Source organism: Prenolepis imparis, unplaced genomic scaffold (genome assembly GCF_030444845.1).
Source record: "Prenolepis imparis isolate NDT839.2.m4 unplaced genomic scaffold, iyPreImpa1.0 SCAF_9, whole genome shotgun sequence".
Taxonomy (NCBI): domain Eukaryota; kingdom Metazoa; phylum Arthropoda; class Insecta; order Hymenoptera; family Formicidae; genus Prenolepis; species Prenolepis imparis.
This window is the reverse complement of record NW_028141167.1, coordinates 11,293,212-11,308,036: the sequence shown is the minus strand read 5'-3', so window position 1 is coordinate 11,308,036 and position 14,825 is coordinate 11,293,212. Positions and strand designations below refer to the sequence as shown.

At 37.0% G+C, this 14,825-nt stretch overlaps 1 protein-coding gene across 2 annotated transcripts in view; it reads right to left on the bottom strand.

Annotated features, from left to right (window-relative positions):
* Positions 1-2,188: 2,188 nt before the first annotated feature.
* Svp (COUP transcription factor 2) overlaps positions 2,189-14,825 on the bottom strand; it is a 116,033-nt gene continuing 103,396 nt past the window's right edge. For both annotated transcript variants that reach the window (XM_083045077.1, XM_083045079.1), the window contains exon 4: positions 2,189-7,729. In XM_083045077.1, the coding sequence (XP_082901203.1) occupies positions 7,452-7,729 (278 nt within the window). In that variant the 3' untranslated portion in view covers positions 2,189-7,451. The remainder of the gene's footprint in view (positions 7,730-14,825) is intronic.

Below are 14,825 nucleotides of genomic sequence, written 5' to 3'. Positions count from 1 at the left end.
AAAGCCAAACCGAGTCACCGTTTTTGCCTTTCCGTTCATGCGTTTCTACAAGAGCCCGAACTGTCCGCTCCATGATTTATCCTGGATTTATGTATGCCTCTGTAGACTTGCCGGAGGACGCCTTTCCTCCGTAGAAAAGACGCTTCAGACTTGTTCACGGTAGCTCGATTCGACTTGATTTGTCGTCGATTCTCGCTGCACGAGTGCTGTAATACGTCACCTCGTTTGTTATCCGTTACCACGTGTCACGAATGTCAGAAAACATCTGTTTTTTTATTAGTAATTTTTTATTCTGTTTTTGAACTGTCTGATCTACTTTTAAAAATGCAAAACTCGAAATCGATGTCAGATCAATCTATTATTTTGCACTACTATTACATAAGGGAATTATTATTATCAAAATTGTGCTCCGAAAATAAATTACGGTCCATCGTCATGTCTCTTTTAACATTAAATATAAGTCTTTGTGTTAAACGTAAATGATGCGTTATTCTATATAGTATTACTCCCGATTAAGCTACACATTTCGTACCAAATATAAGCCACGCATCTTGCGTGCACTTGAACGCGATGCTGCGGATGTTCGAATAGTCGCGCGAGGATTCTATCCTGAAATAGGAGCCATTCTTGGTCCGCTTTCGATCGGAGCGCGTCGCGCCAGAAGGATGTCGCGAAGGCGAGAATTTCACGAGCGAAAAAGTATTAAAAAAAAAAAAAAAAAAAAAACCAGAGCACGGGGATGCTCTCGGCTTCTTTTTCGAATACCACGTGGCACATATCCCGTCCCCCTTTCGTTCCCGTTCCTGAAAGAGAACTCGACGCACTTATCGTGCCCCGAGGTGCATTCCTGCACGAGCGTATTTCAATATAAACAATTGGCGAGCGAATTTTCCCCCGGGTCCGCGGCCGAGTGATTTCTGGCCGACGTGAGACGGCGATGCTTCTGTCTGCGATCGCGACCCCGCGGCCTCTCCGCGATCCGTTTCTCTCACTTTTTTCTTTTCCTCTTCCCCATTGCCTTTCTTTTCGCCGCTCTCCTCTTCCTTCCGTGTCCCGAAAGCTTCCTCTCGTTTTCTTTTTCCCTTTTTATTGGACTTTTACATATAAATTTTTACTTTGCATCATTTTACATCAAATTTTGTACAACAAAAATAATCTTGGAAACATCCAATGTAAAAAAAAAATATAATTAAAAAGTATTTAGTAGAATAAATATAAATAAGCAATAAATCAATAAAGCTGAATAAAAAAGCTTAAAATCAAAATTTCTAAATTATTTTCTTAATATGAAAAAAAAAATTAATTTTATAGATATAATTTATTGTGTAGTCCAAGATTACCGCGTAATAACTGCATTTTTAAAGTTTGTATATTCTATATGTTTCCAAAATGAAAATAATTCTTATAATAATTAATAAGATTCACAGTGATCTGTTAATCATTTTTTTTATCTCTGCAAGGTATTGTTATATTTAATTATATTCTAATGATTTATTAATACTTACACTTGTCTCTAGTCAGCATAGTGTTCTTCATAGAATAATCCTTTAAAACAAATAAATTTTAATTGCAATTTCCAAATTAATTAAAACTTACAAGAGAGAGAAATAACGTTATAAATCTTAAATCTTAAAAAAATAATTTTACAAAAGAAAGTAATGAATCTCGAGATAAAGTATATCGACCGAATTTATAAAAAAAAAATAATTAGAAGTCTTAAAATAAAAATTAAAAATTTTTTACCGACAAAATATAATATTATTTAATTATAATTAATTATATTTGAAAGATTAAATGATGTTATTTGCAATTTGATTTCTCGGTAGTGTTCGAAGAAAATTACAGATCCGAGGTCTGCGTCCTCATAAGTACTGCACACACAAGGGTCAGAATAATCGGTACACCGGTTATACTTTGTTGTGTAACGTGATATTTTCTTATTATAACATCTGCAAAAAAGACCAGTCGCGTTACATCTACAACTCGTACATACCGCCGTTATGCGTTTCGACACTGTGGTTACATCATCAATAATGCTTTTATTACTTGTCGTAGCGATATCCTACGCGATGATACAATATGTGTGTGTATGTATATATATATATATATTTTTTATATATATATATATATTTCTTTGCAATTTATTTATATATATATTCATATATTTTCATATTTATATATTTATATATACGTTCATATTTATTTTCTTTATTTATATTTATATATATTAATTATTTACATGTTTTTTTATACAAAAATGTTCACGACTTTATACATAACTATGTATAAGAACGTCATTCGCGCCCTGACGTACGTACACGCGTTCGTTTGTCGATATAATACATTTTTGAGTTTCGTGAGCAATCGCATCTTCATCGGCGAGTACCTCGAGAGGGATCCACGTCGCGCAATGTCAAAGAATTATTCATTCATATCAACAAGGATATGTCACTTGAATTTCAATTCTTTGGACGGAATAACGATTTAAATCAATAAAAATAAAAATTCGATATGTAATGTGTGTATATTATATATATTACTTATCTTGCATAATTCTCTCTCTCTCTCTCTCTCTCTCTCTCTGTTGGAAATATAATCATTGTTAAAATAAAAAATAGTTTGATCCTAGATTAAATATTTTCATAAACTATCTTTATAATTTTAATGTTGATTATAATTTTTTTGGTTTATTTAATATTAATTGTTATTAATCTTGATTAATGATTATTTTAAAGAGTTACCATAAAATGTTGAATTCTTTTTTTTAGTAGGAGAAGATTATTTATAACACTATTCCGTCCAATAGTTGATTTCTCTAATCAAAAAATGGATTTCTTCCGTATTCTAGTAATATCAAAAAATGCTAAATGAGCGAAAATAAGCGAAGTATTAAGTATTTAAGTACTCGATGTTTAATAGTGATCGTCCTTCTTTGCTCCGAATTGATATTTTTTTATCTCGTACATATCGTGCACAGAGAGAATTTACCCTGAAAATCATGGTAATTGTGGGACAATAAGTATGGAAAGAATTTTATGAGAATTTCTCTGATTAATATTTATCACAATAAAAAATAATATCTATCACAATAAAATATAAAATATGTTTGATTAATTTTTCTATGTAGTTTAGTAAAATTAATCAAACATTTTATATTTTATTGTGATAAATATTATTTTTTATTGTGATAAATATTAATCAAAGAAATTCTCATAAAATTCTTTCCATACTATATTGCCCTGCAATTACCATGATTTTTAGGGTAAATTCTAAGAAAAAATTCTCTCTGTGCGCTTTTATATTTCTAATATAACATACGACTTTTAAGAATTCGATCGGGATTTCGATTTATCTCTGGATTTTAACGAAAAAAATACAGTATTTCAGTTATATATAGAGCGTTAAGTTTTATTGTAAAGCTGAAGAAAAGGAAAAATATAGAGTAAGTGTTATATCTATTTTTAAAACGTTGTCAAAAGTGTGCATCTTTGAAATATAGCACTCATATATATCGAGCGAATCAGTTTCGTTAATTGGATCCCGCTCGAGGAAACGAAATCGCAGAATTTCCTGTCAAGGAATGACCGCTGCTTAAAAAATATTAGAAATATCCCATATACCCTTAAAAAAAGAAGTGTTCCACTAAGTAACTAGCTCGACATTGCCACATTTATTATAATTGAAGTAGTATTCAAATATTTCCTCTTAATATCATTAAACAACCCTATACAACGCGCCGAGTTGTGTGTATACAATATATTGTACAATATTTATAAGATAGAAAAAGCACCGTCTCGAAAAATCGTATTTTAAAATTTTGACATACATATATCACATTATTTTGCTACCTCGCGCTCTTTCTCTCTCTCTCTCTCTCTCTCTCTCTCTCTCTTTCTCTCTCTCTCTTTCTCTATCATACGCTCATTTTCTTTCACTTATTTTTCCATACGCATAAAACACACACACACACACACACATACGTACCTATACGCACATTGAAATACACACGCACATCTCGCCGCGCCGTCCTCATTTCTCGCATATTCAACTCACAGTTATTTTATCTTTATCGGAGACCCTAAGCGACACACACACACACACACACACACACGCATACACGAGCAATATCGAATATTCTTCATATTTCAATAAAAAATATATCTCGATATATTTCGTAGCGTTTTGTGCGTGTCTCGACTTTAACTCGTTCTATCCCAAACTCAAATATATATATTTTTCGAGTTAAGTCAAGAGATTCGGAAAATTTGCGTCCTCTATTATTCTCTTATTCTTTTACTACGTATAATAATAATAAGTTTCATAAAACATCTTTGGAAAAATTTAAAAAAAAAATTATTTAATCATATTACATTATTAATCTTGCCTAAAAAAGTAAAACTCGTAAACAATAGTAGATTTACCAAAGGTAGAAAAACATAAAAATTCTATCTTTTTTAGAAATTATATTAATTTAATTATAAAAACAACGAATAATAATATACAATTTATATAATTTAATAAAATAAATATATTTGTTAATATATAAAATAAAATTATAATAATTAGCAATTTATATTTTCAAGATTTCTCGATCCGAAATTGTATATACTGAGAGAGGGCTTAAAATACACCATTATTCGTAAATATTAATTCTATACGTTTTTATTGTACATTTTCAACGAAAAACTTTGCGTCTAATAAAATATTATAAACCGGAGGGGACGTAACGAGTCTCAAAACTGTCGCTCTTTTTTTTATACAATTCAACAAATCACGGAATCATCTCGTTTGAAATTTCTAGCTATTATTTATTAACAATCACGATTCACGATAACTCGACGTGTGATTTTGCAAGTAGTATAACAATAGAATTTTGGCGCAGTTTGCTCGTGATCATTTAAACATCTCAATGCAACAAAATAGCCTCGACTTACCTCTTCTCCGCAGCGTGTTTCTTTCCTCCGGACCTGATGGGAATTTTCGAGTCCACCGAGAGCCCGGGTATATCGAGATTATCGGGATTAATCGCGATGCGATGATGCGATGACGCGCAATGGCACTAGCATACAGAGACGACTCCCGGGTATATCGCACTCTCGAGTTATCTCGTCACGTACACGCTCTTAAGTAACCCAAGTTAAAAATATCGTATTTACAAGCTATATAATATTGGCTAGTTGTGTGTGTTTGTATGTGTAAATGTGTGATATCGCACGATATTGTCATCCAGATTGAGCGTCGCGTGTGGGGTTTAGCTCGCTGCTTTTCTCCCTCGAAACTTTCTCCTCGAAGATGATCGCGCCTTCGCGTTTATACGGGACATCGAAATCACCGCCGTAAGCCTAATACGATATACAAGTAAACGTGATATTCGCTATTCGCACAAACGCCGCTGTCAAAAATCGCGCGCGAACGTAAAGGAGACTAATTCATTCCGCATGGATTTCTATAAGTTTCTTTTACGTGATTTCACGCCTTAGAACGCAACGCTTTGTTCTTTCTCTTCACATCCTATAATATACTTACAACAAACAATTTTTATTTCTTTTATATTAATAAAGTCGATTCGCTAAAGTACCAGGTATGCCGAGATGAAGCCCGATTCTGTTTTCGCTCCTATCTAAGTACTATACATAAGAGAGAGAATTTGTACAATATATTTATCTTTAAATAGAGAGAGATAAACTTTGATAAACGTACTGTGTATACCGTAGCCTTTGCAAAAATTTCACAATTTATTTTAAGTAAACTTGAATTTAACGAGTCGCTCGAGGAACTCCCAAAGTATAATAAATGGCTTATCACAATAATAAGAATAATTGAATTAAGAAAGGAAATAACGCATATTTAAAAAATTAATTTTTTGTCAATTAATAAAATTTTGTTCGAATAAAAGATATAGATATAGATAGCTTTCAGATTATCACATTTTGATTTATTATGTAAAATATTAAAGTTCTACCAACAATTCAGGAAAGATATTTTTCTCAAGAAATATGACAATTATCACTTTAGTGTGAATAGTGTTTTGCAATATAATCCGAACAAAAATTTACATAAATAATTTAAAAAAAATTTTTTATATCGTACGAAATAAAATCAAAATCGCTGGAATTTTAAAAAGACCTTCACATAATAATTTAAGGATTAGGACTGCGCGAAAACAACCAAGATAGAATCACGACCTGGCAGCTATAATTCTCGAAAGTCACAAAAGAGTTCGACGAAAGCGACGTGTCGTAGGATTTAGATCTGCGATGCACGTGCAAGAGTTAGCAAGAGTTTCGTGTCCGAAAGAAATATTTCCGAAAGAATGTTTCACAGGCTACGGGACTTGGAGAGCGCATCAGCCTCGTAGAAGAGGCGTCAAGACGAATGACTAAGGCCTATGGCATGACTCGACTAATAGCGAGTACTCGACGCGAAGATTGATTCGAGATAGCGATGGGAGATCCACCAAGCTCTCTCTCTCTCTCTCTCTCTTTCTCTCTCTCTCCCATAGTTGATTATAAATGCTAATTTATGACTTCTTCACGCCACGCTCGTCTCTCCTCTTCCTCCCTCCCGCCCTCTTGATTTCATTCCTCGCCATATAACAAAACACTTATCTATCTATCTATTTCCCCCCTCGGCCCCTCGCCCTTTTCCTTACCTATTTCTCATTTCTCTCGTTCTGTTCACTTGCTTTCTTTCACTCATGCACACACGCGCGGAACAACTAACAAGCTCCTTACACGTATAAAATCTCTCCCTCGACCACTTTAGCGAGCACCAAGTTTTAACGCCCAGTGGACGTTCCTGGACGCTGTCGGGCCACTCGGCGCCTTCGTGATTCTCTGAATGAGCAACATCTTTATTATGCCTTTTCTCCTTATTCTTTCTTTCTCGCCTCTTTCCCCGCTCGTCTCCGACATGCCTTGCCTCCGACGAACAAGACGATGTCTCTCCTCCACCCTTCTCTCTCGCTTCGCGCGCATTATTATCCTACCACCCTCGAACTTTATTAATGACTGCGCTTAATTCTCTCTCTCTCTCTCTCCCCCTCTCTCTCTCTCTCTTTTCCTTTCGCGATCCTTTTGTTTCGCGTACAAAAGCCCTTAGTCCTAACTGGATATCCCGATCTCTCGCGAGAACCGATTTAACGAAACGCGAGTGCAACAGGCATCGACAACGAGGAACAACGATCGTCATCGTCGCGTCACATCAAAGTCATCATGACGAGAGAACGACGAGTTTGGAACTTCGCGGATTTGCAATCCCGAGATTAACTTCGCGACCAACGACGGGAAGAGAGTCGTCCCGCGTCTTCTTTATCTTTCGCGTCAGGATTCGCGGTATTCATTTTTCTACTCGCGCGGGAATCGGGCCTGCGGATGATCGTCGAAGGGCGCCGCGACGTCACCGCTCGAACTGTAGTATTATGCGGAAGCTAGCTGCCTCCAGATAGAGTGTCACATTGTAGATGGCATGTAGGGCCAGTTGAAGCTGTTGCCGCTCAGCAGCATGTCCCTGATTAGTGTCTCGATTGGCGTCTTACCTACTAGTCGCACGAAGAAGAGCTGCTCGATCACCTGCGACGAAACCGTCCGTAGGGATGGTAGTCGCAGCAGAAGTTTGCCGAACCTCGTCGGCTGATTCGGATACTGAGTCCGACAGTACTCCTCAAGTGCACACTGCGACTTCTCTTGGAGAGACTCGATGTGCGCCACGTCCGAAAGACCGCAAGCGTCTGCAACAAAAAAATGGAAGAGCAAGATGTTTAATACACACTTTGTATGAAGAAAATTATGCTTGATTATTCAGTAAAATAATTATTAAATCGACGCAGGCATTCTGTCATGTGACTTCTAACGATAAAACATCCTTTATATTTTTATGATATTAATAGATCACTTTTTATTACACTTTAAAGTGTTAAAAGAAAAAACGTTCTTGCATGAGAAGCAACTCGAGCGAAAAGAAGAGTCAAGGTCCTGAAGTAAAATTATTTCTGTGACCATTGAACCTAGCCTACAGATAAACGTCATAAGAAGCTTAGTACGTTTCCTCGTGCCTTGACCTTAATCTCTTGCTCGTGTTCGCAGCCGATGGTAGAAAATATCAGTTTTTCCGCTCCGAACGTTCTCTTCGTTAGGCGTTTCTCGATACGCGCGGCAGGCGATAACTGTTGCCGTTTAATCTACGCGCAAGGAAGAAGCACCTACGCTTTATTATCGGGCTAATTATCGTTGTTGGCCATTAGCCGAGGCATGATTAGCGAGCCGGAGAGGTTCTCTCTAGTAGAATAGAATGGCCGCCGCGAGACTATGGGGGAGCGGAAGAGTGGAGGAAAAGAGGAAGAGAAAAAAAAAAGAAATTAAACGTAACCTACCACGAAGAGGATGAGGGCAAACAGTCGGACGGAAATCGAGCGGAAGTGTTCTTGCGAGGGCAATCATGGGATGATTTTAATCGAAATTATCTGCATAATCGTGCCTGCCAAGATTGGCCACTTGATTTTATACAGTTTCTATAGAATTAAATTCTTCAGCATCAATTAGCGCGCTAATTAAATATATCTATATCTATACAAATTGTGCGAGAACTTTTATTTTAGTCAGCTGTAAGAGCGGTTTATCCAATTCTTTCGTTGCAAAATTACAATAGAATGATAACAACGATAATTAGAAAATTACGATAGAAAGAGAGAATTTAATTAATTAAGAAACGGTTTGAATCAATATTGTCAGATTCGGATCATCCTACAAGTTTGATTCGTCATTTCAAGGGTTAAGCTCTTCATAGGGTTGCAGCGAAAACCGCCTTTGGGCAGATGAGACTGCAATCCATGCCGTTGGAATGCACGTGTCAACCGGAGACACCGCGATAGTGCAAATGTCAGACTAATCACGTGGGCCATCTGTTCACTTCGGTGCTACTCGTGAAACTGCGCCATTGTTTCGCAGAAAATCCAGTCTCTCGTGTAGAAGGGGGAGAGAGAAACGATGCGTGTAATTTATGCCCAAAAATATATCGGATGTACCTCAAAAACAACCTATCATCTTAGATCTTAATATAAAATTATCTAAGATAAAATTAACCAGCTGAATTTATTCGCAGATACATAGATATTTTCATTTAGATATGAAGTAATTTCATTTAATTAAATTAATAATTTCTTCTAATCTAATACAAGATGTAATTATTTATATCTCTAAATGGAATTTTAAATTAGGCATTATCATCGGTTATTAGCACCTCGAGATTGCTCGTCACGTATCAGAGCATTCCGTCTCATAATTTGCGTTTTTCCGTGAAACGAGAGCCGCGTACTACGACGAATCGCTTTATCGGGAGGCGTGCGTACATCCATCTGTTCGCGCACGCATAAATCGACGGGGGTACGATGATGGAAAAGCCGGGCGTGTGCCGATAGGGGGTCGGGGATGGTTTCTTTTTGCCAACTCCACGTATACAAGACGGGAGAGACGGATATATATATTGTCGATTCTCTCGTTACGCGCGATCCTCGACAACGTACATATAAACGCGCCGCAGACACGCCAAATTCCTTTGTGGCGTCTGTGGCCCACGTGCGCATAATGGGCTATTACGCGTACGTAAGGGAAATAATGCGATTCTCTCTCGCGCATTTGCATTTCCGCGCGACGACGTCTGCGCTTACGAAAGCGATGCGGAAACGTTTGCGCGTTGGGAACGGGCGAAATTACCTACCGCGCGACCGAAACCGCGAAGTTTGCCAATTATTGGAATGGAAGATAAAGGTAGGCGCAGTGAACGACCGGACACCGCCAGTGAATGACCATTGAATCTGCAACTATACCTCTGCGTATGTGCAGACATACATAACGCGGTGAAAGATGATACAATTACGTTTCTGAAAAATGGGAAAGAGTGACAAACATATCTATATATATTTTTTAATTATATTTTATAATTATAAAGAAAAATTGTTACTGAGGTGGAAATTACTTATTATAATAAGCTGTAAATTATTTATATTGATCGATTTGATACTTTCATTTAATTGAAAAAGATTGCAGCAATATTTATCGAAAACACAAATCATCCCTCTTTCTTTTCGAGTCCATAATTAAATCAAAATTATTTATTTGACAAAGGGTATAATCCATATTTATTATGGACAGATGATATCTTGATAAATAATATAAGATAGTATCTTGATAAATAACGATTCAATCATTTAACGCATGTAATATCTAAATGCATTCATTCATGTACTTTGCTACTTGCTTTATGCTTGCGACACACTTGTTTGCATATTATTGCCGAGCGCTCGAGGGAATCTGTGTCTTACCGAGATCTTGACAGATCTTTCATTATAGCTTGCGTTTTCTCAAGGAACACAGTTTGCGCCACAGGTATTAATTTTACGCCAATGATTTATAAATGCATATGAACTGTTTCTCGAGTAAAATTGATTTCACGCGAATCGATAAATTATTCTTTCGTCGCATCTATGTAATCGCTCGCAAAAAATATCAGATTATGGATAATGAAATCTCTATATGTGACAATTGTTACGATCATTAAAACCATGACTTAACGAATAAATAATTCAACAAATATTTCGGTCCATCTTCGAGGTCCAACATTTCTGTTTGGAAATGTCAAAAAGATCAAAGAAGAGCTTTACGTTCGCAAATGATGCTGGTCGACGAAATCCGAACGCGATCTGCTGCATCTACCCGTATCAGTCTCGATCGACGAGGGCTCAATTAAACGGGAGAGACCAACGCAAGGAATCCGCCAACGCCAATAAACAAACTGTCGGATTGGCTCTGTATGATGTCGTCAGCGCCAATTCACCGCATCAGTTCGAATAATGCCATGTCGAGTGGCGTCTCTGGTTTCCTTGTCATGTCGTCCCTCTCTGTCTCTTTCATCTCTGTCTCGTTGCACGCGTTAACCGCTAAATGCTCTGGCGCCTCATTGACCGAGCACCATCATAAATTGTGACCAATCTTCCGTGATGGGGCTCCCGAGTCCCATTGCAATCTTATATGCCACCTCGGAGTCCCCCGTCCCTTCCCCTCTTCGTGTATGAAGCTTTCGATCGATTGAAATTTGACAGCTAGCGATTTATCGATATTACAAGCCTTGTACGATATTAAATCAATTACTGGTAACTTTGCGACATTTTTTGCTGACAAGAGATTGGGCGGATTGAATTGTAGAATATCTCGAATAGAAAAACATACATAAAATTGAGAATAAATTGTAAAATTAATAAGATCGCGGATCGATGTGATAAATTTTCCTTTACGACCCTTCTCGAATGTCTAATGCATTTTTCAGTCATTTTCTAGCACGCGATCATTGTTCCCGTTTCCTTGAAACTAATATCAGACATTCCACTGTTTTCCAGTATGTACTGGCTAGATCCAGCGTTATTCCCTGCCTTATTAGTCTCAATTTTGCCGGGGAGACATTTGGTGTCGTCAGCTGCCTTATGATTCTAGTACTTGTGTTATAATTGCGGTACATCTGTTACATAAGTGTTATAAATTATCTCAGAAGTTTTTCAGAAATTAAAAAACTTGCAATTTAATATCTTATTTCTGCTATATTCTCGAATTGATAATATTTTTATAGATAATTAATTCTTTGACATTTTATATTTGACACTTAGATATTCATGTAATTTCCAAACAACCGACCTTTGATTGATTCATACTAATATTTGAACTGTTTTTCATTGTTTTTAAACTTTAGGGTAGCTGAAGGGCATCTAAATCATAAGTAGTTTCCGAATAGTTTCATTCGTAAGATTTGACGGATATTACACAGTCGAGACGGAAATGATCGCCGATCGGCGGGATAATCCCGAGGGTACGTACATATATATATACCTCGTCGTAATCCGCCCTAGCGGAAGCAGATTGTCGGAAGAATAAGGGGGTGATCGCGGGGAGAAGGGTACGTAAGACCGCGAGGAATCGCTCGTTCAGCAAAACTTCTCGGCGTCGACATCGCGCGTTTCTTGCAGCAGGGATATACATATCGATATGCGCGACCAGGAACGACGGAATCTTCTCTCCGGAGTCTGTCGACCCTCTTTCTCCTCTTCTCTCGCGCGAAAGTCGCGTCGCGTAGAATCACGGAATTTCTCTCTCACTCTCTCCTCCTCTCTCTTTTCCTCTATATGCGCGTACAAATAAGGCGTCCGGAGACAAATGACACGGAGAGGGATCAGCGTAGTCCGACACAAAGCATCCCCTGAGCACCCTTCCCGGAGTCGGAGGTGACGTCACTGACAATGGAAGGTCGAGCTGTGATTAAAGATCGAGAGACTCCGTAAAAACTCCTTCAAAAGTACCGGGGACTCCGGGGACGCGGGCAGGGGAGATGACGCCGGGAGGTGAGGCCCATGAGGGAGGATGGGACGACTCGCGAAAGGGGGACCCGGGGGGACCTACCGGCGTGAAATATTGCCTCCGCGGCACCCGACAGCTATATGACATTTCCGAAGGGCATGGAAGAATCCCCGCGAAGCCGCGAAGCCTCTCTCCTCAGCCTTACTTGCTCTCGCTCTCCCGATTGCATGCTGCCTTTTTTTTTTGTATACAGTGTCCAGTTCTTACCGAGACAATTTACGAGGGAAACTGCTTAATCCGCTATCGCGATCGTGATACAGCATGCACATATTTAGAGCAACTAGATAAATAAACTAAAATCTTTTTTAAGATAATTTTTTTTCAACGCTTTTAAAAAACTAATCGTTCAGTTAAAATTTTTTAATTCTTTACCATAAGTCTTTTATATAAAACATTTTTCACTCTTACGTAGTTTATGAGATGTATAAAAAGGTTCGAAATATACTTCTAAATTTAGTTTCATACTTCTTTTAACAAGTAAAAATTTGTAAATCTATTTATTGAATATTCTAGATACATGCAAAGTTGCATTAAAATTGGAATTTTAGAATTTGCAAGATGGTCTTTTATTAATAGTAGTTTATCAGCAGCGGAAAACTAGACACCTTATATATATCGACCATCATCCGCTTCCTTTCTTCGTTTCCGACGCTCTATTACATGTTTCTTCATCTTCCCATCATGATCTCTATTCTTTTACTAACTGAAGACTTTTCACTATTTTTTTTATCTCCGATATGTGTGATTCTGAGCGAAAGAACTCTCTTGATTAAAAATGAATCCAACATTAATAAGGGCAGACATCTTTGTAGCGCACAACTTTTAGAGATGATCACAAAAATATCCATATTTTAACTTTTATCTTAATACATATACGACAAACTAGTTTTCATTTATTTCTTTTTTAATAAACTATAAATGTCAAACTTTAAAGAGGCGAATTAATTAATATGTCAGAGAGAGATAGAATCTAGGCTATAAAATTTAACAGATCCTTAAAACCATAAATATACATATAGCAAAGCTAATAATGACTAAAATAAAAATAATAATAATAATAAAAAGAATGTTTAATCTTGAAATTGCGAATATATAATTATGAAGAGATATTAAGTTCTCTCTTCGAGTGATAGCGAAATATCTACGATATATTTCTTCTTATTCGCATAACTGTTTTTCTCTCACACATGATCGTTTAACTTTACACAGGAATGATCTTGATAGATAACGAGGGAATGCGTCGACAAGGTGCGTCGTAATAATAAGCTAGGAGGATGCGATTGCCGAGAAAAGGTTCATTACGATCGTCCGTTGCGTATTCGATAACTTCTCCGCGATTACGGCAGATAGGGATAGATATCTACGAGCGCGTGTGCGACGTGACACAACATATAATTTACCGCGCTTAATTCCGCGTGTCTTGTAACAGGTGACTTACATTAATGGCTTCTATCTCGCGGTCGCGACGCAGAAGAAAAGCCGGTCGCTTTATCGCGCTGCGAGTTGCGGAATCGTACGCGAAAGGATCTCCTCTCTTTTCATTCTCTCTCTCTCTCTCTCTGTCTCTCTGCCTCGTGCAGATAGAGTAATGTTACGAGCGCTTGCGATTCTCGCGCAAATTGCGAGCATAAATCCTTTACGCGCGATCCAACACGCGGATGATTAAGAACCGTCGTGAAATCAGCGCGAAGGCGAATTCCGCGAGATGTTATAAAGAATCAAAGATTAGAAATGATTTGAGAAAAAAGTCATTACACGTGTGCTAGTCGGTCGCAGATGGTTGATGGATAGACAAGAATCTAAATATCATCGTATCAAATTTAACTAGAAATAGAATATGTCATATAATTTATGTTTAATTAATATATTATAGTAATTATAGAGACATATAAAAAAATATAATAATTATAATATATATTATTTTCATATTATATATATATATATATATTTTATTAAATTAAATTATAATTACATATAATAAGAAACTTCAGGATTATTACGTGATTGTTATTTTTTATCATAAAATATCATTTTTGCATTTTAAGTGTCGGATTCAAATGCTTGAATATCATGTATTTTAACACGATCAAATTTCAATAATGACAATGAAAAATGCTTTTCGCCTTGTTTACCATCGATACTTTTAAAGCATATCTCATTGCATTATATACAAAACAAAAATTATTTATATTTTATTATACTATTAACATCAATATTTACGGCTTCAAGCGCCGAACAAGTATATCGATAGCCAGAACTTTTCAACACCTTCAGCCTCGCGTTACGTTCGAGGAGGAGCATCTGTTCGCGTTTCCTCAGACGTGCAGCAGCGACAGGTCGAGATAAGATGTAACGAAGAAAAGCGCCAGAAGGAAGGACGCGAAGAGACGATAATTATACGGTCGGCTAATCGAGCGAGAGAGGGAC